General features: G+C 50.5%; 1 protein-coding gene across 4 annotated transcripts in view; it reads left to right on the plus strand.

The window, feature by feature from the left end:
- Positions 1-2,748: 2,748 nt before the first annotated feature.
- Positions 2,749-24,945, plus strand: part of PDE5A (phosphodiesterase 5A) — a 45,480-nt gene continuing 23,283 nt past the window's right edge. For 2 of the 4 annotated variants that reach the window (XM_078597753.1, XM_078597754.1), the window contains exons 1-13: positions 3,194-3,324; positions 11,553-11,816; positions 12,093-12,330; positions 13,110-13,316; positions 14,951-15,040; positions 15,776-15,847; positions 17,191-17,280; positions 18,737-18,877; positions 19,767-19,831; positions 20,623-20,731; positions 20,832-20,910; positions 22,127-22,302; positions 24,699-24,749. In XM_078597753.1, the coding sequence (XP_078453879.1) occupies positions 11,557-11,816; positions 12,093-12,330; positions 13,110-13,316; positions 14,951-15,040; positions 15,776-15,847; positions 17,191-17,280; positions 18,737-18,877; positions 19,767-19,831; positions 20,623-20,731; positions 20,832-20,910; positions 22,127-22,302; positions 24,699-24,749 (1,578 nt within the window). In that variant the 5' untranslated portion in view covers positions 3,194-3,324; positions 11,553-11,556. Of the gene's footprint in view, positions 3,325-11,526; positions 11,817-12,092; positions 12,331-13,109; positions 13,317-14,950; positions 15,041-15,775; positions 15,848-17,190; positions 17,281-18,736; positions 18,878-19,766; positions 19,832-20,622; positions 20,732-20,831; positions 20,911-22,126; positions 22,303-24,698; positions 24,750-24,945 lie in introns of those variants that run through there. The other 2 variants (XM_078597751.1, XM_078597752.1) reach the window with 2 other exon arrangements.

Genomic DNA, 24,945 nt, shown 5'->3' on the forward strand with positions numbered 1-24,945 from the left:
TGATTGACTGTCGGTTGGTTTGTGTGCTGTTGTTGTTTGGAACTAAGGTGGAGGGTTATATTTACGAGTTGACACGATCTAACCCAAACGAAACGATTTGTGAATTTGTAGCCTTTGTTGGGCCTTTTTGAGTTCTTCAATCATGTTTTGTAATTGTCATCGATTGCATAGCGTATGTTTAGTCAGCAAATATGAAGTTATTAATATTCTCATTTGTGGTTATGTCTTTAATTCTCGAAAGCAATCAAAAACCTTTGTGGGAGCGTATTTCCTTACTCCCCCAGAGGTATTCTTCGCACCTCACGGTCATTTATGTCTGTGAAACATTGTGCACGTGACAAATGACATTATTATCTTAGGCAGATGCACTGATTAGCTCCATGTAATTATTTTATTGTGATGCATTTCAACACAGGACAGCTTCCCTAAGTCCCAAGACTCAGGATTTTTTTTATTTACGGGAGTCCTGAATAATTTACAGGTGATTTTTTTTCAGCATTGTGATGTTTTGCCATGACCAATTACGTTCTGCTTTTGTTTTAGCAATGGAAGGAAGAAACTCAGTGGAGGTGGTGCCCGGTGGGGGGGGGGGGGCTTGTGGGTAATTGGGTGCGCCACGGTGGCGAGATGTTAACTGCCTCGCCTGGTATATAGGAGGTCGTGGGTTTGATCACGACCCTGGCACCTGCTGTATATTTGTAGTTTTAATATTCTCCTCCGTGGTCGCGTGGATTTTCCTCCACATGTAGAATAAACATGCATTCGGAGTATTTGGCTGCTATAAATATCTACATGATAAGCTACTCCGTTGAGCTATCATTTGTGGCCAGATCGCTTCTGAAAAAAAACGATTTAGCTCGGTGGGCCTAAGCTGGTAAAATTAAAATAAAACTATACAAACTTCACGCAGAAAGGCACCCAAGTCAGGAATCTTGCCGTGAGGCACCAGCGTTGCCACTGCGTCAACCTGCTACCGCCCTGCAGGTTGGCGAATGGAGATTATCACGGATCTGGATTGTGCAGACGAGGCAGCTCTATTCGTCGACGATTGACGACCCTGTGTGAGGAGCAGCCGTCTCGCGGCGCCTCCTGCAGAGCGAGCAAGGTGGCGCGCGCTTGTGTCCATCCCGGGGTCAGGGTCAGACGAGATCCCGAATGTGTGCCCTTGGGCACGCGCCTCTCCAAGTGCAGGTCACGGTTTGGACGGTTGAGTCTATCCACGGGTTCGCGCGTCTGGTTGTTTTGGTGATTCCTCGGGCTACTGTGGCCTGGACGCACGCAGTCGCCTCGGTCTGGCGGGTTCGGTGATGAATCGGCTTGACAAGGTCTGGAGGCAGCAGCGGCGGCTTGCTCTCGTGACGCAATTGCGCGCGATACGTGGCCCGAGTGATGTCGGTGCTGCTGTGTAAGGCAGGGGGTGTCTTGAGGAGGGACTGGGACTCAACGCTTCCCGTACGCGATGTCCCGAGCGCGTCTCGAACGAAGCAGAGGCGAATCGGATCGGACTCGCCGACAATGGAACTGCGATGACGTCGCTTTGAAAATGGGCATCTGAGAGCCTTCGTTTATCTGGGTGTCTGCAACTCCTTGTTTGAATGCCAGAGAGACCAAGAATCCGACTCCTCCATAATGACAATTGTCCTCTCTCCCTCTGATAGAATAAGAAGTCCATCTTTAAACGCAATGAATGTTCTGTTTGTCTCCTCGCCTCTCTGAATTCAACTATGATAAATAATATGCACAGGCTTGTTTTTCGGATATTGTGTGCGTGTGTTAATTATGCTTGTGCATCTCTGCCAACGCAGCATCGCCAAATTAAGTGGTTACATATGACAATATATTCAGGTCTATATCCCATTGCGCTCTCATTTAAATCCAACCGCCGCCCCGCGGAGGCATCGCGCACGGCTGCCTGAGGTCCGACGTTTCGCTGACAGAGCCGCCTGTGCGCACGAGGGCTCGCGCTCGCGCGATGGCCATGCTCGCCGCTTGGCTGCTCGCGTCTGCCTCGAACGAGAGTGCACGCCGTTATTGATGAGCGTGCCGCACACAACACGCGCACACACATTGCGCGTAGCGGTCGGGTATAGCCCGCATTATATATGAATACGCGCGCGTGTGTTTATGTCTCTCCGCGAAGACCGTACACTTGTGGGTGGATGGGGGAGGGGGGTGGGTAGATTCGAGACAGAGATGGGTGGCTGTGGCCAGTGGGGATGATGGTTGTGGGTGGAGGGTGGTGGGATGGATGGTTGTGGGGGTTTGTGAGAGGGGGGGGGGTCTTAGCACACACTGTGCCCCCACCCCGACCCCCCACCCCCCCCCTCCTACGGGCTTTCTTTTGGCCACGCAGTCTGCCAGCTGCCTCCCCTCTCTCACTTGCGAGGTGGGCGACGCGAGATGAGCATCGCCCCCGCACACAGTGCAGCAGCAGCACCTCTGGTCGCCAAGGGACCGCCGCACGCGACGTGGAGAGCTGAGAGAGAGAGCACAGGGGCTGATCGGCGTCTCTCCCCGCGAGACTCAACAAGCCGCGGTGCGCGCAGCCCTCCGTGTCCCGCAGAGAGGAGTGATCTCGACTCATCTCGATGCGGTCTCTGATTAGGCGCGAAGGGATTAAAGGGACCGATGGACCTTGGTGACTGTGCCTGGCGCCGCGGGGACGGGATGAGCGTAAAGAAGCGCAGACCGAGTGCGTGCACCGGCATCAGCTGTGTTCGCTGATCCTCAGGGAGGACTGAAGCGAGTCTGCCACACACCTCCCGTGATTTCCGTCCAATTTTGTTTGTTTTACGAGCAGCGACAAATACAGAAGCAGCAGCAAGCCAACAGCCAGAAGCATCGACACATGGATTCGTCGTTGGTTTCACCGTTCCCATCATCACCATCATCACCATCGAGGGCACTGCCACCAACAGCAACACTCCTACCGGAAACGTCACGAGCAGCAGCAGCAGCGTCTCGGCAGAGGGACGTTGCGGCAGACGCCGTAGAGTGTCAGGAGCAACAGCAGGAGCAGGATGAGGGATGTGCAAGGGTCGTGGTCGCGGACTCGGGGGCGGAGCGCGCTGGCGCTCGTTCCGCCCCTCGCCCCTGGAGCCGAGCCGAGCGCCCCGCGCTGTCCCCACGCTGCCAAGTCCCCGGCGCGGGACACTCGGGGTCCGAGCCGGGACAGCGGCCCGGCTCTCCCCGCGATCCCGCTCCGGATCCAGCTCCCCCTCATCTGGAGCCAGCCGCATGTCCACCCCATCCACGCGCGGTCGAGGCTTGGCTGGATGACAACCCGGACTTTGCCAAGTCTTACTTCGCCAGGAAGGCAACCAGGTGAGTGTGCAGGCTCACTCGAAACGTTCCGAACCTCGTTCGGCTTCGCAAATTAGAGAGAGCTGCTTGTGGTACTGCGTTGGCAGTGGTGCCCGGGCACACACAACAACAATTGAATAACGCTGCCTCCGAAAAGAAAAGTACACTAAGCGACGTTTCGGGAAATTATCCTTCTTCCTAGCGGAGCGCTCAAAACGGCATGAACGCCGGCGCACCGCGCCCGTGTTCGTATCGCTCCTCGCTCGCACTGCATATATGGTAATAACACAAGTTGCTGCTCTCAGGAACTTTGTAAACAATGCTCGTGCGAAACCATACGGGCGCTAGTTGTGTTCGCCACCGGGGAAGAAAGCGGCGTTACAGTGAGTCGAGGTATAGGGTATGGTTTCTGGCATGGATGGAACACGCGGGTTTTCTGTGTGTGTAATCATGAGGGGGGGGGGGGGTGAAATCAAGAGTCCCGTCCTGCGCTCACAGATACGCCCGTGCGAGTCGATGATGGTGGATTCCGGAAGAGGGCACTTTCAGCTCAGGGCGAGAGGAGAGGGGAGGCAGCCCCGCATCTTCCCCACGGTTCGCAATTCGCCGCTATCAGTAGCAGCAGCAGGAGCCGTAGTCGCCCGTCGCAAGCTAACTGCATAAGGCGAGCGGGGCCAGAGGGAGCCACGGGGCTTCCACTGGAGCCGCTCAGCACGCACCCGCTGCCTAGGGCGATGCGCCACGTGCTCTCGAGGCGGTCAGGGTTCTGTGACCCCCCACCCCCTGCCTACCACCACCGGCGGTTGCGTGAAGACGAAGGCGCGGTGTGTTTGATGAGTGCTTCGCGGAATCTGCGTAACGGTGAGCGCGGCTGGCTTCGCTTTTTCTACCACGCTCGTTGCACGGTTGCGTTGCCCATGTTGCAGTACATCCGTGATGATTGTAGACACAAAGACACAGATCCCCCATGTAGCCTGGACGGACTGTTGGGGCAAGTGTTGTTAGCGAGCACCTATGAAGTCAAGCACGGTACACGAGGGGGTGGGTGGGTGGCCAGCACCATGCCCGACCGCCTTTGTCTCCCCAATGGCGATGGTTATACACATCACCAGTTACTAATTTGAGGCTGAGTCGACCTAGGGGAGGCCCGTGACCGGTTCAGATAATCGTCACTGGTGTTGGCCGTGAGCGGTAATCAAACCTCGGTCGCCACGTTCGTTGTGCAGCCCGCTAACAGATGCGCTAACCGCTGCACTACCGCTCCCCACGAGCACAATCTCACAGCCATCATCATCACTGTCTTGTATGTATGCACGTATGTATGTTGAACTTCTTGTATTTGGAACGTGTATAGGAAGCGAACGTTTCGGTTGATCACCCCTTTTCAGCAATACGAATACACTCCCTTAATGCTTGTTGAATGCATTTTTTACGACTAATTATAAAGCCGTATTTTAAATGAGTATCCTATCAATGAGTCATCGAATTGAATGTGTAATGTACAGTTCATCCCTTAGTCAATGCACTGTTGGATTAAGGCCTTCCCCACGCTCCATCAGTCTTGCGGATGATTTGGCCATACTTCACCACGCTGGTCAGTGCGGCTTGGTGAAGGGGCGGCGGGGAGGGCGCAGGACCGCTTGAAATGTCACTCGCCACTGATGTTAGCAGCCGCGGCCGGGAATCGAACTGAGGTTGCCGATTTCATAGCGCAGTGCGCGGACCACTGCGCAACCGCTCCCCCACGTCATCTGGCACGTCTACACCCTTAACAATTAGAGGAATTTTTTTGCGTGCAAAAAGCTCGCCCTTAAATACTTCGGCGTATATACATAGCCCACGTGCGGACACTGTGTAGGCATTGCCATGGGTCTGCGAGCGTGACTTGGGAAGTAGTGGCTGCGTGCGTGTAGTGTGCGTGTGGTCATTAATGAGGACCGGGCTGCTGACCTTATATAGCTGCAGACGCATTCATGTACATCACCCTTGCGTGCTGCTTGCTCGCAGCCTGGGTCGCTGCAGATCATATCTCATGTTCCTACAAAAACGACGGCTTAGGTGGATGCAACACCAGGGTGACATCGTAACTGTTTTAGGGAGAGAGAACAAGTTTTGCTGGCTGGCGAGCTGGCTGCCTTTCACGTCCGGAGGGACGAACGAGCAGATGGCCACGTCCTATAAGGTTCATACGGTCTGCCGGTATTGTATATGTATGCAATTATATCTGTACATTACAACCAAGTCTTCATTTCTCACTCGATATTTTTTTCCGGAGCGCTGCTATGCTGGCTCGGAGTTTGGCTTATCGCCGTAAGGCACTACCACTAGAGTACACGGCGCCCATGTATGATCATCCTGCACTATTGTTGGAGCCTATACAGTCCTCCTAAAGTTCTCCGAGGACAAATTAAGGAAGCGAGACGGGTGTGGCATGCTAAGTCCCGGGGGAGGACGTTTTAGGGTTTGTCCTGGCTGAGAACAAAATTCCCTGATTCAAACATCAAAGGCCAATGAGACGCGTACACTCATTTCCATTCCCCGATGTATGGAGGTGGCGATGCACGGCCTGCACTTCACAGCCTCGCAGGGTGCACACTCTACGAGCAACGATCGCATAACAATCCACATCGGGTTTATACATTCTCAAGTACGTCGAAATAACGATGGAAATTCACCAGCTTGTGTTGTTGTTGACATTAAATCTGCCTTGTACCTGTCAATCAAAAGACAACGCGGCTTGTTGGCAAACCCTTCGTTAGAAGCGGGTGGCGTGGCCGTGCCGTGGCTCAGCGTGCCCCTCCCACTCTTTGTCCGCCAACGATTGTAGAGGCTCAGCATATTTGCGAGACCTTTATGACCCCCGAGCAATTAAGGCTCATTACTGCACTTACACGGAGCTAACGGCGCTCGGTCTACGTCGTGCAGTTCGGTGGACGTTACCGTCACCGCGATTTGACGTTGGAGAGAGAGAGAGATATGACTGACATGACGTGTGGAAATACTGTGCGTGGAAGAAGTGTAACCCCGTGTCTCCGGCACATGTGACAAGATGGTCTTAAAGGTCTCAGGTCGAATTAAGTCTTGACGCTCTAAATTCAGTCGACAAACAAGGCTCGACACGCAGCTTCATAGAGATCAGCAGGGGGTAATGTTGTTACAAGATGTTCTGATTCGCATCGAGGGTTAGGATGCATTCGTCATTGAAGTCCATCACAAATAGACAATCGTAATCGAGTAACACTGATTCCGTTTATTTTCGACAAGGGTTAGACATTTGACATTTGGTATAAATATACACACACATACCGTACACATAGAGTCGACTAAATGTGAATTTTTTTTTTTAAGTCAACGTTTTTCATTTGGGCTCCTCTAAATTGCGGCCTGAAGATTGAGATCAGCGTAATGTTCTCAATGTCTGTAAGCCGTCTTCTTAACGCCTATAAAAATACGGATGAGGGCTTCGCCGGGTCATCAGTGAAGCAATGAATTGGCATCCGAAGAGTGTGACGCTAAAGCCGATAGAATGGTGGGCACGTTCCACTTCGAGCAAGGGGCCGTCCATAAATGACGTCACGCACCTGGGGGGGGGGGGGGTGGTCAGAAATTTGTGACGATGTGTGACGAGGGGGGGGGTTTGAGGAATGTGACGTCACATCAAAATGCGCAACTTGAAATAAATGTAGACAACACGTTCTACTTCATTAAATAGACGTTTTAATAAATGTTTTCTCCTACAACATCAGAGTGCAGCGCCACATTAAATACGCACTACAATGACAATAATTTAAAGCGATTTGAAGCATGTTTTATTTTTAGAATGGAAATATGGTTTGGGGGGGGGCAGAGCTTTGTGACGTCATATTTGAGGGGGGGGGGTCTGACTTTTTGTGACGCCGTGTGACGAGGGGGGGGGGGTAAAAAAATCGTCCAAAATCGCGTGACGTCATTTATGGACGGCCCCTGACTACAACAGTGATCACATGGGCATAAGACGTGGACTCGAGTTAGCCTTGGGCCACTGAAGTACCTGGCGGAATTAAAGAGAGACTATTATCATCAGACATGTTCAATCCACCGTTGGATGAAGGCCTCCCCAAGCAGCCGACACCTCTCACGATGCAGGAATCCACCCTGCACCTGAACCGATGTCATCGCTCTATCTCCTCGACTGGCGATCTCGCTCGCAGACGCATTTCCATTCCTTGGCTGCTCGTGCGTTATTTTTCTCGACCATCTTCCCCTCCTAGCGACGCGTCTTTCCCAACCCCACTGAGTTTGCCTGACCGTGGCATCGGTTGGGATGGTGGGGACGGACGTGGGGATGCTAGGCATCACCGGGCACGAACGAGACAACGCCTTCTGGATGTGACCAATGAGACCAAGAGAGACGATGGCGCTACATTGCGCCGTGACGTTCGCGTCCAGTGAAGAGTCTCTGGAAATCAGTGCACGGGGGGGAGTGGGGGCTGATGCGATAGTGGACGCACGCAGGGATCAGAGCAAGTCAAGAGACGTGTAGGCGAGCATGACGAGATGGCCTCTGGTGGCGTGGGCTCTCCAGGTAAATGTTCGCCTCCGTTGCGGCACATTGTACTAAAGAGCTCTCTGTACATCCTCGGTGTGCACGGGTGGGAGCTGGTGTGTGTGTGAGAACATGTCAACTTGTGTGTGTGGTGCCGTAGTGTAGGGATGAGCGTGCTTCCCTACGAAGCCGGCCACCCGAGCTTAATTCTCGCTCACGGCCAACACCAGCGAAAATTATCTGAACCGGTCCTGGGCCTCTCACCTAGGTCGACTCAGCCTCAAATTAGTACCTGGTGGGGTGTGTAAACATCGCCACTTGGGATACAAAGGCGGTCAGGAGTGGTGCTGACCACCCGCCCCCTAGTATGCCATAACGGCCTTTATAGGCGCTGCTTGCTAACAGCACTTCTCCAACAGTTTGTTTAGACTATACAGGGAGTCTTTATCTTTGTATATGTGCAATCACATATACCTTTTAATTCCATGAAAAAAATACTTGCAGCACCACTCCTATCACCGTCCTTAGGGGAAAGAACGGTGACCCGATATCCGACCTCCAGGAACAGGTCTACTTGTTTACAGAGCATCTCTGTGAAGTAATGCCATGGGGTAAGGTGTGGACATCTCTGCTGAGGCTACCGTGCCTCGAATATTGGAAGAAGTATCCACCCCCTGTGAATTGCTGGTCGAGGTGCCATCTTTTGAGGAAGTTAATACGGGCGCTTCAGAACCTGAGGCCACGAAAAGCACTGAGCACAGATAATCTCCCAACGAACTGCTGAGGGAGGATGGTGTCTGTATGCAGACTGCCCTGTATAACATCATCACCAATGTCTCGACCACAAGACAGGTTCCGCAGGATTGGAACGATGCCCTGGTGCTCCCCCTTTTTAAGAAAGGCGACCGTAGTGATTGTAACAACTACCAGGACATCTCCTTTCTCGGTGTGCCAGGATTCTTTATTTAACATTGCTTTGCCAGGCACGCTGAGGAGAGGCTTGACTCAATGCGGTTTCAGACCGTGGCGGACCTGCACAGATGCTATATTTTCTGTCTGCTGCAGCAGAGGTGGAGGGGATTTCAATGGGACCTACCTCTTCGGTTTATTGACCTGGTTAAGGCATTTCATATCATCAGTAGGCCAGGGCTCTGGGTTGTTTTTCCTGCTTTTGGGGTCACTGACTCTATGCTCATAATCATTACGGACCTTCATGATGGTAGGCAGGCCCAGGTAAATTTGCGTGGCTGGAAGTCCGTGTTCACGTTGGGGTGCAACAGGAATATCCTCTGGCTCCCATATTATTTAACATATTTTTGAACACGTAGTTCGAGAAGCTTTCCATGGCTGTACAAGAGACATTTCTATCTGGTACAGATATATTTGGAGGCTGATCGATGCCCGAGTGCGGTCAAGGGATGGATCCCTATTGGTCAACCTCAGTGTCGAGTGATATCTGAATCGATCCCGAGCCTCCCCAAGGTCGACTGAGCCTGAAATGATGCCTGCTATGAATCTGTCAATATCAGCACAGGCGGAGAGGGGGAGGTATCGGAGTTGCTGGCCGCTCGACCCGTCAGTCACGCGCGCCTTAATAGGTGCTCGCTAACAGCGTACATCTCGTGTAAAGAGACGTATAAATCCGCATATTGACACAAAGATTGACGTTTCGGACAACGATCTTGAAACAAAAGTTTCTACTCGTGAAAAAAAATCGGAACAAGCGTGTTGTTTGCGAGCACCCTATAAGTTATGCAATGACAACGAAGAATGTTTGTAGCCGGGCTCTTTAATCAGCTGTGATGTGTGTGTTTGGCACGCGCGCTGTAATCTGTTATGCAGGGAGGAAGGAATGCGCTGTGATTTAAATCGATCTTGATCGTAAACAAAAGAAGCACGGACAGCTTCCGAACACTCGCAGGAGTGTATTAAATTAACGGTAGAGTCTTTGTGGCCTAAATTGGTTTACCCTGGTGCGGAACGGTCGACAATGAATGCGACCAAATTCAAGCGAACCGCGCCGGACAACGCGCGGGGTACGAACATTTATTTACACGCCGCATGAAGTCGTGGGACGAGCGGAGCGTGCGCTCTTTTTAGTTTCACTCCTAGACTGGAGCGTATTATGCACGCGGTGTTTTGAAGCATGCAGCTTGCTCCGGTGGGAATCTTGTGACAAGCGTACCGGGAGAGAATCGCGCACGAGTTCCGCGAATGATCAAAAATCGGACACGCGCCCAGCGAAGCCCCCATACGCGCCCCTGCTCCGCAGCGGCGTCTGGAGACCTCCGTGCTCGTGTCAGGAGCGCCGCCAGGCGGACGGCCGTGGTGGTGCAGGCTGCTGAGGCTGACGCGGGTCCTGTCGGGTCGGTGTGTGTGGGTTGGTCGGTGTGTGGGTCGTGTGGGTTGGTGTGTGGGTTGGTGTGTGGGTTGGTGTGTGGGTCCTGTCGGGTCGGCATGTGTGGGTTGGTTGGTGTGTGGGTTGGGGTGTGGATCGTGTGGGTTGGTGTGTGGGTTGGTGTGTGGGTTGGTGTGTGGGTCGTGTTGGTTTGGGTGTGTGTTGGTATGTGAGTGAGTGGGCTGGGTGAATCAACGTCCAATGACAGCATTCACACTCCTAAATGAACAATGTGATTGCACTGACATGTTCATGTGCATAATAGAGGTTGTTTTTGGGTCAGATCGCGGAAATTAGTAAGGTTTGTCACCTAAACAAAACGTGCTAATTAGTTACTACTTCGAGCACTGTGAAGTTTCGTGGGGGATTTCATGCAGCCTCATCAGGCGATTAGCCTGGGTTGTGAAGAAGTCTTCCTCTTCATGGTCATAAATAGAAGAGTGGAGGTGATGTCATCACTGTCAGGTGCGAAGACCAGGGGGGGGGGATTAATGTAGTCATTCAGATTACAATTGATAATTTTAAGAGGATATATTGGTTGGGTTATTCACAGTTATTCATAGCACGTGTTGATGTGTTCATGTTCTATGAATAAGGGCATTGCTCAAAACGCTGCCCAATTTTATATTATTCATCTTAAGGCCATAGTGTTCTTGACGAATATGTTGACTTTTCTGAAATGTTAATTGTTTTGTGATGTTCTGTAATTGCACAGGAACCCCCATGTCATTCCCAGTACCAGGGCGCATGCCAGCCAGGCTACGCCACTGCAAAGACAAATATCCCCCGTATAGCCTCAACAGACTGTTGGGGTACGTGCTGTTAGTGAGCACCTATGAAGGCCAGAAGGGCACACGAGGGGGTGGGTGACCACGCCCGATCGCCTTTGTCGTCCCTAGTGGCGATGTTTACACACCGAACCAGGTACACATTTAAGGCTGAGTCGACCTAGGGGAGGCTCAGAACCGGTTCAGATCATCGTCACTGATGTTGGCCGTGAGCGGGAATCAAACCACGGTCGCCAGATTCTAAGTGCAGCCCGCTAACCGCTGCGCTAACCGCTGCCTACGAGCACAATCTCGGGTTGCCGGGTTCGTAGCGCGGCGCGCTAACCGCCACACTACGGCTGCCCCCTGTCAATGCGCACACACACACGTGCACGCTGTCCCGCGCACCCACCCAGCACATTCAGCAGGGTAGCCAAACAAACACATATTTTGCCAAACTAAAGTGGTGCTGATGAACAAACGTCATTTGTCATTTGGAGACGACAGTTGGGCGAGACGCTTTGTATAAACTCGGTGATGGATGATGTCACCCGTGCAGAGAGATGATCAACGTGTGGTTTGAAGAGCGTGTGCGACCCGTGGTGAGCGCCGACCGGACCTCCTCGTCCCGTGGAGTGGGGGGCGGCTCCTTGGGCCACGCGGGGGCCACCGGGGCCGGGCGCGCGGTGGACGAGTGCAGGCAGTCCCCTCCGCGCAAGATCTCGGCCTCCGAGTTCGACCGACCGCTGCGGCCGCTGCTCATGGAGGACCCAAGCGATGGCTCGCTCACGTTCGTCCTGGGCACGGAGGCTGCTGCCCCGAGGTGCGGTCCCCCAAATCGCCCGGCTGTGGTGCGGTCCCCAGGGTCGCCCAGCTTCGGGAAATATTGAATGTATAACTGTTTGATCTAAATATATAGTTTTTTTTTGTCGAATATTAAATGCATCTGCATGAGACATATATAGTTAAGTATCTTGGTGGTGATTATGGTGACGTTGGTGACATTGGTGATGGTAGCACTGTGAAGGTGGTTATTATGGTGATGTATGCAGCAGCAGCACCCAGAGGATCTAGTTCATCCTGCGCTCGCTACCTGCAGATCGTGGTCGTCCCCCCAGCCGCACGTGGAGGCCTCGGACATTCCCGGGAGGGCCGCGTCGGGCTGCGTCATGGCCACTGCCGCCGTCGCCATGGTGACCACCGTGAGCGCGCACGGCACCGGCTCGGCGCGCTCCGTCTCGGGCGAGAGGGAGCGCTTCCTCGAGCTGGTCAAGGACATTGCCTGCCGCCTGGACGTCGTGACTCTGTGCCACCGCATCCTGCTGCACGTCAACCAGGTCCCCGCAGCATCTGGAGAAGCCACCCGAGTTTAGAGGGGGAAAGAGATGAAGCAGTGGAGGTTACAATGTTTTTAGTTATTTTGCACTTAATTCCGTTGGGTAGATGTATTCAACATCTCAAACTACGCAATCTAACCCAGAAATCTGTATTATGGATGATTTTGGTCGCGAAAGCCTACGTGTTAAACTACAACTGGATTTGCAGAATTACTGGGAACAGTTTTGATAATTTTATAAATTATTGTCATCAAAACTCCAAGCCAATTTATATCATTGTATGAAAAATAAGAATAGGTTTTACCCTTTCTGTCAATAAAACAGGAGGTGTTAAGATGTTCAAACACCAAATAGAAACCTTTTGCAGGGAATAAAGTCTGCATTATCCACACACACACAGTACTTGTGGTGAACATGCACACATTTGGTCAGCTTTGGCAAACACAATTTATATCATCTTTGCACTCTGGGCTGTGTGACCCGAGTTTCATACCCAGCCACAGCTGACATCAGTGGCGAGTGACATCTGAACCGGTCCTGGGCCTCCCTTAACTGATCTACATTGACCCGCATTGCAATTATAATCACGGGGAGACCATTGACAAAGAGATTAGTTCTTTAGCATCCAAAAAAAAATCTGCTTCCAGTCTGGCCAAAGCTATTTGTTATCATGGTTGCTGAGCAGAGCCAGCAGCAGACAGCAAAATAGGTTTTTCAATTAAAAAGTTACGAAAAATACAGCATTGTTATGTTCGTGCCGACGCGTTGCGCCATCCCAGGTGCTGACGGCCGACCGCTGCTCGCTGTTCATCGTGCGCGAGGACAGCTCCCAGGAGCGCTGTCTCGTGAGCACCCTCTTCGACGTGTCGCTCGGCTCTACGCCCGAGCAGGCCCGCACCAGCTGGCTGCGGCTCGCCTGGGGCAAGGGCATCGTGGGATACGTGGCCGCTACGGGCAACGGCGTCAACATCCCCAACGCCTACCAGGTGCGAGCGGTCCTGGCACGGCGCCGGGGGCGGGGGGTGGGGGAGCGGTGGCTGGGCCCTGCACCGCCAAATGTCACCTTTGGCCCAACCCAAGTTCACACTCCTCCTGAGCGGTGAATTGCTGTCGTGATAGCCCACACAACAGGGGGGCAGTGGTGAGATGTTAACTACCTCGCCTGGTATGCAGGAGGTCATGGGTTCGATCCCGACCCCGACGCCAGTATATTTGGAGTTTCCATGTCTCTCTCCCTGTGGTCACGTGGATTTTTCTCCGGGTCCTCCGGTTTTTCCCTCCACATATAGAAACATGCGTTTAGAGTATTTGGCTGCTTTAAATTTCCACATGATAAGCCACTTTGTTGTACTATTATTGCTTGTGGCCAGGTTGCTTCTGGGAAAGAGCTCAGTGGGCCCTACTGGGTAAAATAAAAATTTGTTTAGTTTTTATAGTTTTAGTAACAGCTTGGTACATTGCCAGGGCTTGGGTGACATCTCGCTCGTGCCCCTGCTGGGCAGACCGAGAAGGGGGGGGGGAATTCTGTCTGCCTTGCTTGGTGCCAATTCTTTGGCTATAGTATCACGCGAAGAGTTGATGGGATCAGATACATTCTGGGTGACTTTGTCATCGGCTAAGCTAAGCAGGTTAGTACATGGACCAATAAAAAAATGTATGTCTATACAGCGCAGTGTGCAAGATGACCAAAGCGCTGGTACAATAATGATGAAATCTAAATTTAAATACAACTCTTGTTGTGATGTGCGACCACCATGTATGACAGGTGTTATAGGACTTGAAGCTATATGGTGGGCAGCAGAGAGCAGTGCAGCAAAATCAATTGTTGCACTGTACTTCTGTGCTTCCACGTCTATGCTCCCCACTTTCGCCAACCTACGCTGACCAAAATAGTGAGGTACGATCAAATAGATCCCACGATCCACACAGTGCGGAGAGGCCCCCGTCCAGAAGTGTATTGACAAAGTGCCGTTCATGTCCATGTGTAGCATTAGACTAGGTTGTGGAAAGCTGCGAATTCCGGTCTAGAGAGACAGTGCTGTCTGCTCTGTACCGAGGTGCGCCACAGTGGCGAGATGTTAACTACCTCGCCTGGTTTACAGGAGATCGTGGGTTCGATCCCGGCCCTGACACCTGTATATTTGGAGTTTTGATGTTCCCCCTGTGGTCGCGTGGATTTTTCTCTGGGTCCTCCGGTTCTTACCTCCACATTTAGAAACATGCATTGAGAGTGTTTGGTTGCTATAAATGTCTACATGATAAGCCACTTTGTTGAGGTATCATTTGTGGCCAGGTCGCTTCTGAAAAAGAGGTGCATAGCTCAGTGGGCCTTACCTGGTAAAATATAAACAGTTTATAACAGAGTTAAATCAAATATGCTCATTCACTTGCACCTTGTTCTAAATTTTAAAACTGGGCAAGGATCAACAGTAAAATTGAGCAGAAGCCTTCAGAAGATGCATTATGGGCAATGTGGCATGCAAGATGTGTGACTTTAAACGCAACTCACGAAGGGGTGCCCTGGGAATCGTTGCGGTGTAAGTAGCCGTACCGGTAAAGCATCCGTCAGAGAGCACGGAGGAATGCCGATCAATGCGCTGCTTATCCTCTCCACGTTTAGGACCCTCGGTTTAATGTGGAAGTCGATCTAATGACTGGCTACAAGACGCAGAGCGTGCTGTGTTTGCCGATTAAAGACAATAAAGGGGAGGTAAGAGAGCACTCTCACTTACGTGGCGATTTTGCCATTTTGAACGAATGCATTTTTTTCTGTGCATCATCACGATCCATTAGCAGATCGCCCGTAAGTGGCCACTGCACATTTCGTCATTTGTTTCCACTTTCCTCACTGTCTTGTGCCAGTATGTTCCAGTAGTGCCGCATCTCTCTGGCACCAATCTCTGATGTCGTCGTAAAGCCATTCTCTGTTAGGTCTTCCTCTCTTTCTGGTTCCTTCCATCTTTCCGAAGAACACACTTTTAATTTTCCTATTGTTGTCCATCCTACGTATGTGTCCAAATAGTGTCAGTTTCCGTCTCATCATCACTTCCTGCATCATCAGGTCTTCTTCGACGTTGGTCACTCTTAGGGTCCAGTTTAGATGCAGTATCCTCCTCTAGCAATACATTTCTAGTATCAATATCTTATCTCTGTCAGTCTTTCTTAGTGTGCAAGTCTTGTAGGCATACAACGCTGTACGAAACATGCATGTTCTTAAGATGTGCATTTTGATCTTGCAGCTGATTTGCTTCCTTCTCCAGATGTTATTTATTCCTACCATTACTCCCTTTTGCCTTTGCGATCCTCGTCCTTATGTCTTTCGTGCCGTCGTTGTCCCACGTCAGTAGACTTCCCAAGGATATAATTTTTTCTATGCATATATTAAAATAATTATATATGTACATTGTCTTCTTGGACACCCGGTGCTGCTGTGTTTGTGAAACAGATTGTTGGGGTTGCTCAAGCAATAAACAAGAAGGGGAATAACGAAGGGAAGTTCACTGAAAAGGATGAAAGGGTAAGACTGAGCGCATGACACGTGGAGTGAACCTCATGACTCTCATATTCTTAGGTTTTTCGGTAAAGTCACGTAGGTAAAAAAATTAAAATTAATAAAAGTTAAATAAAAAATAAAATAAAAATCACGACGTTTCGGAGGCAACACAAGCTTCCGTCTTCAGGTGGAACCGTCACAGCACGATAGCTGTATCAAGTGAGATAAATTCCAAGAAACAGTATTTGTATATATACTGGTTGAGGGTGGGAGGAGCCAAGGTAGGCCCTGAATATTATTTTTGTGAGGTTCGGTGCGGCTGAAGCACGCTGTTAAGAATGAGCCTTTGTTGTGTAAACTAGGTGCGGATGATGTAAAGGTGCGTGTAAAAGGGACTGAGCGTTTTTGTTATGTAGAGATGATGCGGCTGAAATCACTGCCAGGAAATGAGTCTTTGTTGTGTAGAATGGTTGACTGAGCCTATTATTATGTAGAGGTGGTGCGGCTTAAATCGCTGCCAGGAAATTAGTTTTTGTTGTGTAGAATGGTTGACTGAGCCTATTGTTATGTAGGAATGCTCCAAATATGTGTAGTTAAATCTTTTTTTCATGGTTAATAACATCTTTCCAATGATGACTAAGTTTGTACCCATCATCACGGTTGAAATTATGTCTGTGTTTGTATATTTGGATGGCCTCGTGTACAAACCTTTGATGATAGCCAGGAGGCTTGCAGAGCACCTTAGTCTCGGAAAAGACAATTTCATGAGAGCCCTCAGCGTTGTGACTCTCTGTGGCAGAGCGCAGTGACCACATTTACATTTGCATTGGTTGTAATGCATTTCAGCAACACCACAGTATCGATACTTGAAATGCACATTTACACTTTTACCAAAATGAAACCGATATTCTTATGGTTAAACATCTCGGCATAAGTGATTTGAGGTTTTATGCCAATGTTTCAACAACGATTTAGTTATTCCTGCAGGCATATGCCAGTTACACGTTTAACATCATTCAACATGTTTGACTTTCCAAATGAGAAACTCAGTTGGTAGGACAGCATGACTAGGAGGGCATGAATGTAAATCCTTGCCAGATCGATTAACTTAATTGTCCCTCTGGGGTCAGTAAAATGAATACGTCCTGGGAAGGCTGCACTACTTCATTATATGTCCTATGGACGATTGGTCCTTGTCATAGTACTGTAGAATTTCCACCACTAGCTTCACGACTGTTGGTGTACATGAACGCCGACTTTTTAATTCACTGAAGCGGCTCCACACCGACTCCCGCTGTGTGCGGGTGACCGTGGTGGCTCATCCAGCGTTTCTCTCTCTCTCTCCCGTTCGATGTCGCCTCGCCCAGGAGTTCGGGGCTTACTTGGCGTTCTGCGGAATCGTGTTGCACAATGCACAGCTGTACGAGGACTCGCTGCTCGAGAATCGACGGAACCAAGTGAGCTCTCCGGGCTTTCAGGGATTAAAACTATAAAATGGAAGTGGCATTGGCCAAAACATTACCTGCAAGTTGCTAAATTGGGATTACTCACAGCAGCGACATAGTCCCCTACTTCGAAGGCTTGGCAGGACCCTCCTGGCAAAAGCGTCTTTGAACCCAGTGAAGCCTAACTGTCAAGCACAATTATAATGAATAATAACTTGGAGATTCCTGGCCAAGGTGTTGTGGTTTTCCACGGTGCCAGTAGTGGTGTAGCATGGTCGGCATGGGCCCTGGTGCAACGTCTCCCCCCTCCTTCGTATGCGAGCGCCTCGGTCGTTGGAGCTGATGGGCCCTGCTGGAGCCGCATGGTTTGCACAGTTGATGGTCACAGCACTGGATGCCAGTGCGTGGGGCGCAGTCCAGCGTGGTCGCCCGTGGTGGCGGTGGCGGTGTCAGTTTGTTTTTTGGCGTGGAAAATGGGCTGCACCACGTGTTCGGTGCATGCACTTAACACACCATTTTCAGTTGATTTAACATTTTCAAAAAGGCCACCCAATACAAAGCTTTGTATCGTTTGAATGTATGTGTGCACGTGTGTGTAAACAATTGTGGGCAGGCCTGTATTGTCTGTGAAACATGAGCATCGTGCTGCTGCAATATAACGCCACCCACCCATTCATTACCTAGTTACCAGGTCGTTTAGAAAGGGAGTTCGTTTTCTGTTTGCCTCTGCACCGTTTGTTTGAGGGGTCTTTGTCTAGAGTGGAGTCCGCCACTATAGCTGGCCAGTTTGTTACAGCACCTGGGCAGAAGCTCTGTAGCGCAGCGAGTGCGGGTGATAGCGTGCAACATGGCACAGGTGAAGGTAAGACAATCTTTGACAGTCATATAACCTTATAATTCTAAATGTATCCTTTGTTTGTACTTAATACCTTTAAAACAATTACTGAATATGCATAGTTTGGGGGAAAATGCCAAATTTTGTCATTAAAGCGTATGTTGTATTTCTCTGAATCACTCGTATTGTTATTATTATAATTTTTCCAGGCAACTGCATCATTCGCACTTGAGTGTATGACGGTAATATTTCAGTGAATTAATATGTGCGAAGGGGAAGTATATATTCAACTGCTGCCACTGTGGATATATTCTGATATACATACATCTTGCTACGTACATATTTGAAGGCACTTTTTTTAAATCACGGGGTTGAGCAGTTGTGCGGTGGTTATTGCACTGAGCCACGAACCCGACGATCCGATGTCGCTTCCCGACTGTTGCCAACGTGAACCATTCCCCCCGTGCCCTCCGCCCCCGCCACCAACCCGTGGTGAAGTATGGTCAAACACCCCCCGTGACCGACACGGTTTTGGGAAGGCCTTCACACTTTCATCGTATAGCGGCGTTGCCATCTCACGTAATAGAATCGTTGCGCTCGCCCGAACGTGCCGGGCCCCGCCCCTCCGCCCAGGTGCTGCTGGAGCTGGCGAGTCTTGTGTGCGAGGAGCAGAGCTCCCTGGAGGAGCTTGTGGGCAGGATCATCGACATCATCCTCTCGTTCATGCCCTGCCAGCGCTGCGCCGTGTTCATCGCCGACAAGGACTCGCCCAACGTAAGGTCCCCCCGCACGCCCACGCCAGGGCCCCATACGACCCATACACGCTTGTGGCTCTTGTGCCAATGCACTGCTGGATGAAAGCCTCACCCAAGTTTGTGCAATTGTTAGGGGTTATTTGACCAAACTATACATTTACGAACAATACCAATGACTGATTTACCCAGAAAAGCCTATCCAAGTCCTACTACATTGGTTTGGCAATTTCCATTGTATACTGTACTTGTATACTGTATAAGTTGTCAACAACAACAAACTCAGCACATATGTCAACATTGCGGCATTATATAATGGGCGATGTTTCTGGTAATGGGCCTTCACAGTGCATGAATAGAGAGCGCAGTGGAGAGACAGAGTGGATGATAAGAGTTGGAGGCTGTTCTTGCTTCCACCAAATAATTAGTATAGTTGTAGATTAAAAAAAAAAGTCGCGTATCATTACTTGCCTGCTGTGTATGTGTCACTCGATGCCCCGGACACCCTTGCAATTGAGATGTCCCAGCATTCGGGATTATCTGGGCGAAATGTTTAAATAAAAAAAATACGACCATAAAAACAGATAATTTATCACGCACTGGCCAGTGAGGTTTAGTGAGGGAGGGGCGCTCTGGCGCTGCACACATCTTGTCCGTATTAAAACCATCAACAAACAAAAATCTCCTGCTTGGATCAACCGCACGTGGATAATCGAGAGTCTGCTGTAGCAACATAGCTCCCTACTGGCAGACTGGACTCGTCTGGCAAATTCAGTGCCTTCGTGATAGCCTCGTGCCCCCGTTTTGTTTCAAAAGTGTTCTGGGTGGTGGCAATGGTCGAAACGAACTCGCAACAGACAGGCAGCAGAATGAGTCTCCAAGAAGAACGTCGGTGTTCATGATGGGTGCAGATCTTTTCCAGGGTATTTCACAAGAGCCTCGAGGTGCCCGGTGTCGCAGAAAACACCTCTCAAAGGTACAGTTTGCGTTGTAACACAAATCGGTACTCGGTGACTAATTGCAGCTCGGCCTGGCCGGAACGCTGCTGCTGCTGCTGCTCCACAAATTATTCTAGCGCACCCCCACACATCCAACACAACGGCGATGTCGCAGCATTACATTTTTGTTACAAACTTGTTCATAGGATGATGTTAATTTATGGTACAATAATGAAGGATTGTTATTATGATGAAGCATATCTTGTTACTTAGCAGTGGTGCCTTGTGCCAAGTCAGCCTTGCAGCGTTCCGGTGAGACTTTAAGCCCTGGGGCCGTCCATAAATGACATCACGCACCTGGGGGGGGGGGGGGTCAGACATATGTGACGATGTGTGACGAGGGGGGGGGGGGGGTGAGAAATGTGACGTCACATCAAAATGCGCAACTTTAAATATATTTAGACAACACGTTCTACTTGATGAAATAGACTTTTTAATAAATGTTTTCTCCTGCAACATCAGAGTGCAGCGCCACATTAAATACGCACTACAATGACAATAGTTAAAAGCGATTTGAAACATGTTTAATTTGGGGGGGGGGGGGAGAAGAGCTTTGTGACGTCATATTTGAGGGGGGGGTCTGACTTTTTGTGACGCCGTGTGACGAAGGGGAGGGGGGGGGGTCAAAAATCGTCCAAAACCTGGACTTGTTTCTGACATGACTTGCGTGTTGAGAGTGGACGATATTGCACGACGCTTGATTGAATGCGTTCCTATCACGTTGTGCTCATCGGTTCGTCACTTCTCCCTGCCTCTGCCTTCCTTGCAGTGAAAGTCGGAGTCACCCGGTGAGTTTTATCTACGCCGAGTTTGTGATGAAGATGCTCACTCTCCTCAACATTGCCGATGTGCATCGCGACAACCGGTTCAACCTCCCCGTGAGTACAGCCGGTTTCCCTGATCCCTAACGCAGATGGGGAGGATTCTCTTCCTTTCGGTTGCCGGTCATGGATGTCCACGTTGTTTGCTGTGTTCAAGGTTGAGGAGAGGGGTAATTACAGGACGAAGAGTCTACTTTGTGCTCCGATACAAAACCGGAAAAAGAACGAAGTCATTGGTGAGTTCACATGGCCACGAATGAGCACACGTTTGCCCTTGCAAATGCTGTGTGCACACATGCGAGTGTATTTGAAACCATACAAGAAATAGTTTCACACAAATGTACTTTACAACGTACAGTCTGTTCTCCTGTAGCGCGGGAGTTGCGTTCCTGAAGAAACATCGCGTTGTAACAAATATATAATACAGGGTCAAGTGCAGTCCGCGATAACACGTGACATGCGTACGCATATAAGCATCCAGCAGCATTCCACCTTGTGTGATGGTGCTATACCGAAGCAGCCGCACGACCACTCGTTCCTACTCGCGTGACGTAGTTATGTTCACTTGATCACGTTATATCCAATTTGCATCCGCGTTATGAAAAAATGTGTTCCCTGATACAGTCATCGCGTTTGATCCAATTCGTGTTATGAAAACACACTCTATAGGGGATATTATAGAAACACTGACAGAATATATGAGATCCGGCCAGGTGGCTCAGCGGTCGAGTGTGTGGCTCGCAGTCGGAAGGTGGCGAGTTCAGATCCCGGTTGGGGGGTTCACTCAGTCCATCCCAGTATAGGGTCAATAAAATTGGTAGCACTTTGTGTGGAACTCAACTGTGGGATTGTCCTATGGATAGACTCGCCCCTGCCATATCTCATCAAGGAGCATAAACAGTCATGCGAAATCCAGTCATGCTCGCAGCAGCTTTTGGCTTTCCATCGAACAAAGACGGTCACCGCATCGCGCACTTTCAGAACGCTCTTCCTTCTGAGATTAGGAAGCCACTGGAGCTATGCACTTATGTTGCACACTCGAAATGAAGGACGTGGGCAGGTGCTCCAAATCGAGGGCAAGCACATTTATTGTGATTAATATTAATCTTGTGAAGAACAGCACCGTCACTCTGTAAAATGCACCAGCACGTGTCACATGCAGCAATTCTTCCGAGTCGCCATTAACCATGTGGCTGGTTTACACGTGCGGTTACTCATTAACAGTTTTCTCTTAAACCCAATTCTACTACTGATAAACCATCTTTGTCTTTGACAATCACATTTGCACATCACTATTCAAATATTCCTTTAATCCTAAGCTGTATGCCTATCTATACCATCCACTTATATCGGTATCGGACGCAACTGTACACACGGGGACGGTCGGCGGTGTTTCGCGGCGTCGTCCTGTGCCGGGACTCTCAACATTGGCTCCCCCGCGTGCGCCCACAGGCGTGTGCCAGCTGGTGAACAAGCTGGAGGAGGGCGCGGGCGAGGTGCGCCCCTTCAACCGCAACGACGAGCAGTTCGTGGAGGCCTTCGCCATCTTCTGCGGCATGGCCATTCGTAACACTCGCATGTACGAGGCCGTGGCGCGCGCCGTGGCCAAGCAGACCGTGACGCTGGAGGTGGGTTTCGACTCCAGACAAGGGCGCCTCTGTGTGTGTGGAGTTTGTGTATTCTTGCCCTGTTCTGCATGGCATTCCTCCAGGTTTAGGGAGGCCATTAGCCCAGCTGTGGATTGACCATGGCTGATGACAAGGATGATGATCAACAGCCAAAGCCATTCGGAGCTTGGGGAAGTGTTTGTGCTTTAGGTGCCTAAGCAACTGAATGTGGGTGGCTAGGTGGCAGGGTGGGGCAATGGCAACACTTTTGCCTCACAGCAAGAAGGGCCTGGGTTCTATTCCTGACTCAAGCACCTTTCTGTGTGGAGTTTGTTCTCCCTCTGTTCTGCAGAGTGTGACGTAATGTGTGAGTGAGTTTATGTGTGCGAGTGAGTGTGTCAAGGCCTATATATCATCAGTAGGCCTGGGCTCTGGGTTGTTCTTTGTAATTTTGGAGTCCCTGACTCTCTGCTCACAATCATTAAGGACCTTTATGATGGTGAGTCGGCCCGGAAAAAAACTACGTGACCAGGAGTCAGAGTCATTCCCTGTTTACCTTGGGGTGCGACAGGGATGTCCACTGACTCCCACATTATTTAACATCTATTTCGACCACGTAGTTCGTGAAGCCTTCGATGGCTGTACCAGAGGAATTTTCATCTGGTAAAAATACAATGGGAGGCTGATCGATGCTCGGGTGCGGTCAAGGGATTGCTCCCTATTGGTCAACCATGTTATGAATGCCGATGATCTGGTGATTGCTGCTCAATCAGAGGAGGAGTGGGAGGTGTTGCTGCTGAACCTGGAGCGTGCCACTAAGGGGTGGGGCCTTACCATCAGCCCCACCAAAACTAAGCACCTGCCTGGGTATTTTGTACCATCAGACACTCCACCCCCACAACTCCCAATGGCGATGGGGCAGTTGTGGAGAGAGTGGAGAGTTTTCCATACCTGGGCAGTGTGATCATGACTGGCTCCAGTTTGACAGTAGAGGTCTCACTCCGAATCAGTCGAGCTGTGTAACGCTGTGTGGAAGCTACCTGGTCTGTCGCTCCACATGAAGCTTCAGGTCTTCTCGGCCATGGTAATACCCTCCCTTATCTACGCTTGCAAAACGTGGAACCCCCCCTTATGGAACATCTTCACCAGTTATAAATATTTAGGCTGGCCTGCCTACGATCCATCTTGGATTTAACCATGCTGGATTGTGTGAGGAGCTTACAAATATTTGAAAGATCTGGACAAAGTCCTATCAGTGAGCTCCTCAGGCAGGCAAGGCTGCGTTGGCTAGGTCATGTAACCCGCATGTCCAGCCTAAACAGCTTTTGTTCAGCCGGATAGAGGGGACTAAACGGGCGTGGCACGGGCTAGAGAAGAGATGGAGTTATGTGGTACAAGAGGATGTGGAGCTGAGTGGACTTGCCAATGATTGGTACCAGCGGTGTCAAGATCAGCCTCTGTGGAGGCTCGTGAAAGATGCTACTGGGCAGTTAGAGGCAGTCGCCCTCCAGCAATAATGGAGGGCAGAGGAGCGATGCTCACAACTATGAGCGGAGTGCCGGGTGGCTAAAACACAGCAAGTTGGCACAGTAGGGGGCACAGATCGTGCATCGGCCAGTCATCTCAGTCAGTTGACCCATGGCACCTGGGTCTACCCCGTAACCTTCTGCCAATGGGCCGTCGATACTTCACGTGGCCTTAACGTGCACATAGCCTGGCACAAGCGCCGTGGTGACGTCACCGCCACTTAGTGGTGAATGGCGGCTGTTGTTGTTTGGGAGCAGTTGTATAGGGGTTCGAATATTGCACTCCCAACCCAGTGACCCGAGTTCGATTCCTGTGCATGGTCAACACTAGTGACGATTACCTGAACCGGTCCTGGGCTTCCCCTAGGTGGATTCGGCCTCAAATGAGTACCTGGTGCGGTGTGTAAACATCGCCACTGGGAAGAGACAAAGGCGGTCGGGCATGGTTCTGGCCACCCACTCCTTCGTGTGCCATTCCGACCTTCATAGGTGCTAACTCACAGCACTTGCCCCAACAGGCTGTTTAGGCTATAGGGGGATATTTGTCTTTGAGCGTGTGGGAGAGTGTGGAGTGTGTATGTTCTCCTGTTCTGCATAGCCAAAAATAGCGGACAATGTAACTGGTATTGGCCAAACATACCGAAGCTGAAATAATTACCCTGCAAATTTCTCAATTGGGATCACACACAACAGCAAGATGACCCACGACTGTCAAAACCTGGCAGGACCCTCCTATAAATAAGCCTTGAGACTCGATGAGGCCTTTCCTGGGTAAGCGACCTTATTAATAATGAGAATAAAGTAGTTGTAATGGTAGCGGTATTAATGATACGTAGCAGTCATTGCATCCTGCAGTCATAGCAGTAACGTGTGTGCTGTGTTTGACTCCAGGTGCTGTCATACCATGCCACAGCCCACGAGGACGAATGTGCCAAGCTGCAGGTAATGAACCCAGATCGCCGTGCAGCTCACATGCACATTTACCAGCATTTAGTAACTCAACTGCTGGATGAGACCCTCCCGCCTGCCATATGGGTCATGGGAGGTGAATTCACCACACGCTAATCAACGCGGACTGGTGAAGACGCAGAGCAAATACATGCAGGAGCAGAGCTGTACATACAATAATTTAGCTGCA

The sequence above is a fragment of the Lampetra planeri genome, chromosome 9, assembly GCF_965212315.1.
Source record: "Lampetra planeri chromosome 9, kcLamPlan1.2.h2, whole genome shotgun sequence".
Classification (NCBI taxonomy): Eukaryota; Metazoa; Chordata; class Hyperoartia; order Petromyzontiformes; family Petromyzontidae; genus Lampetra; species Lampetra planeri.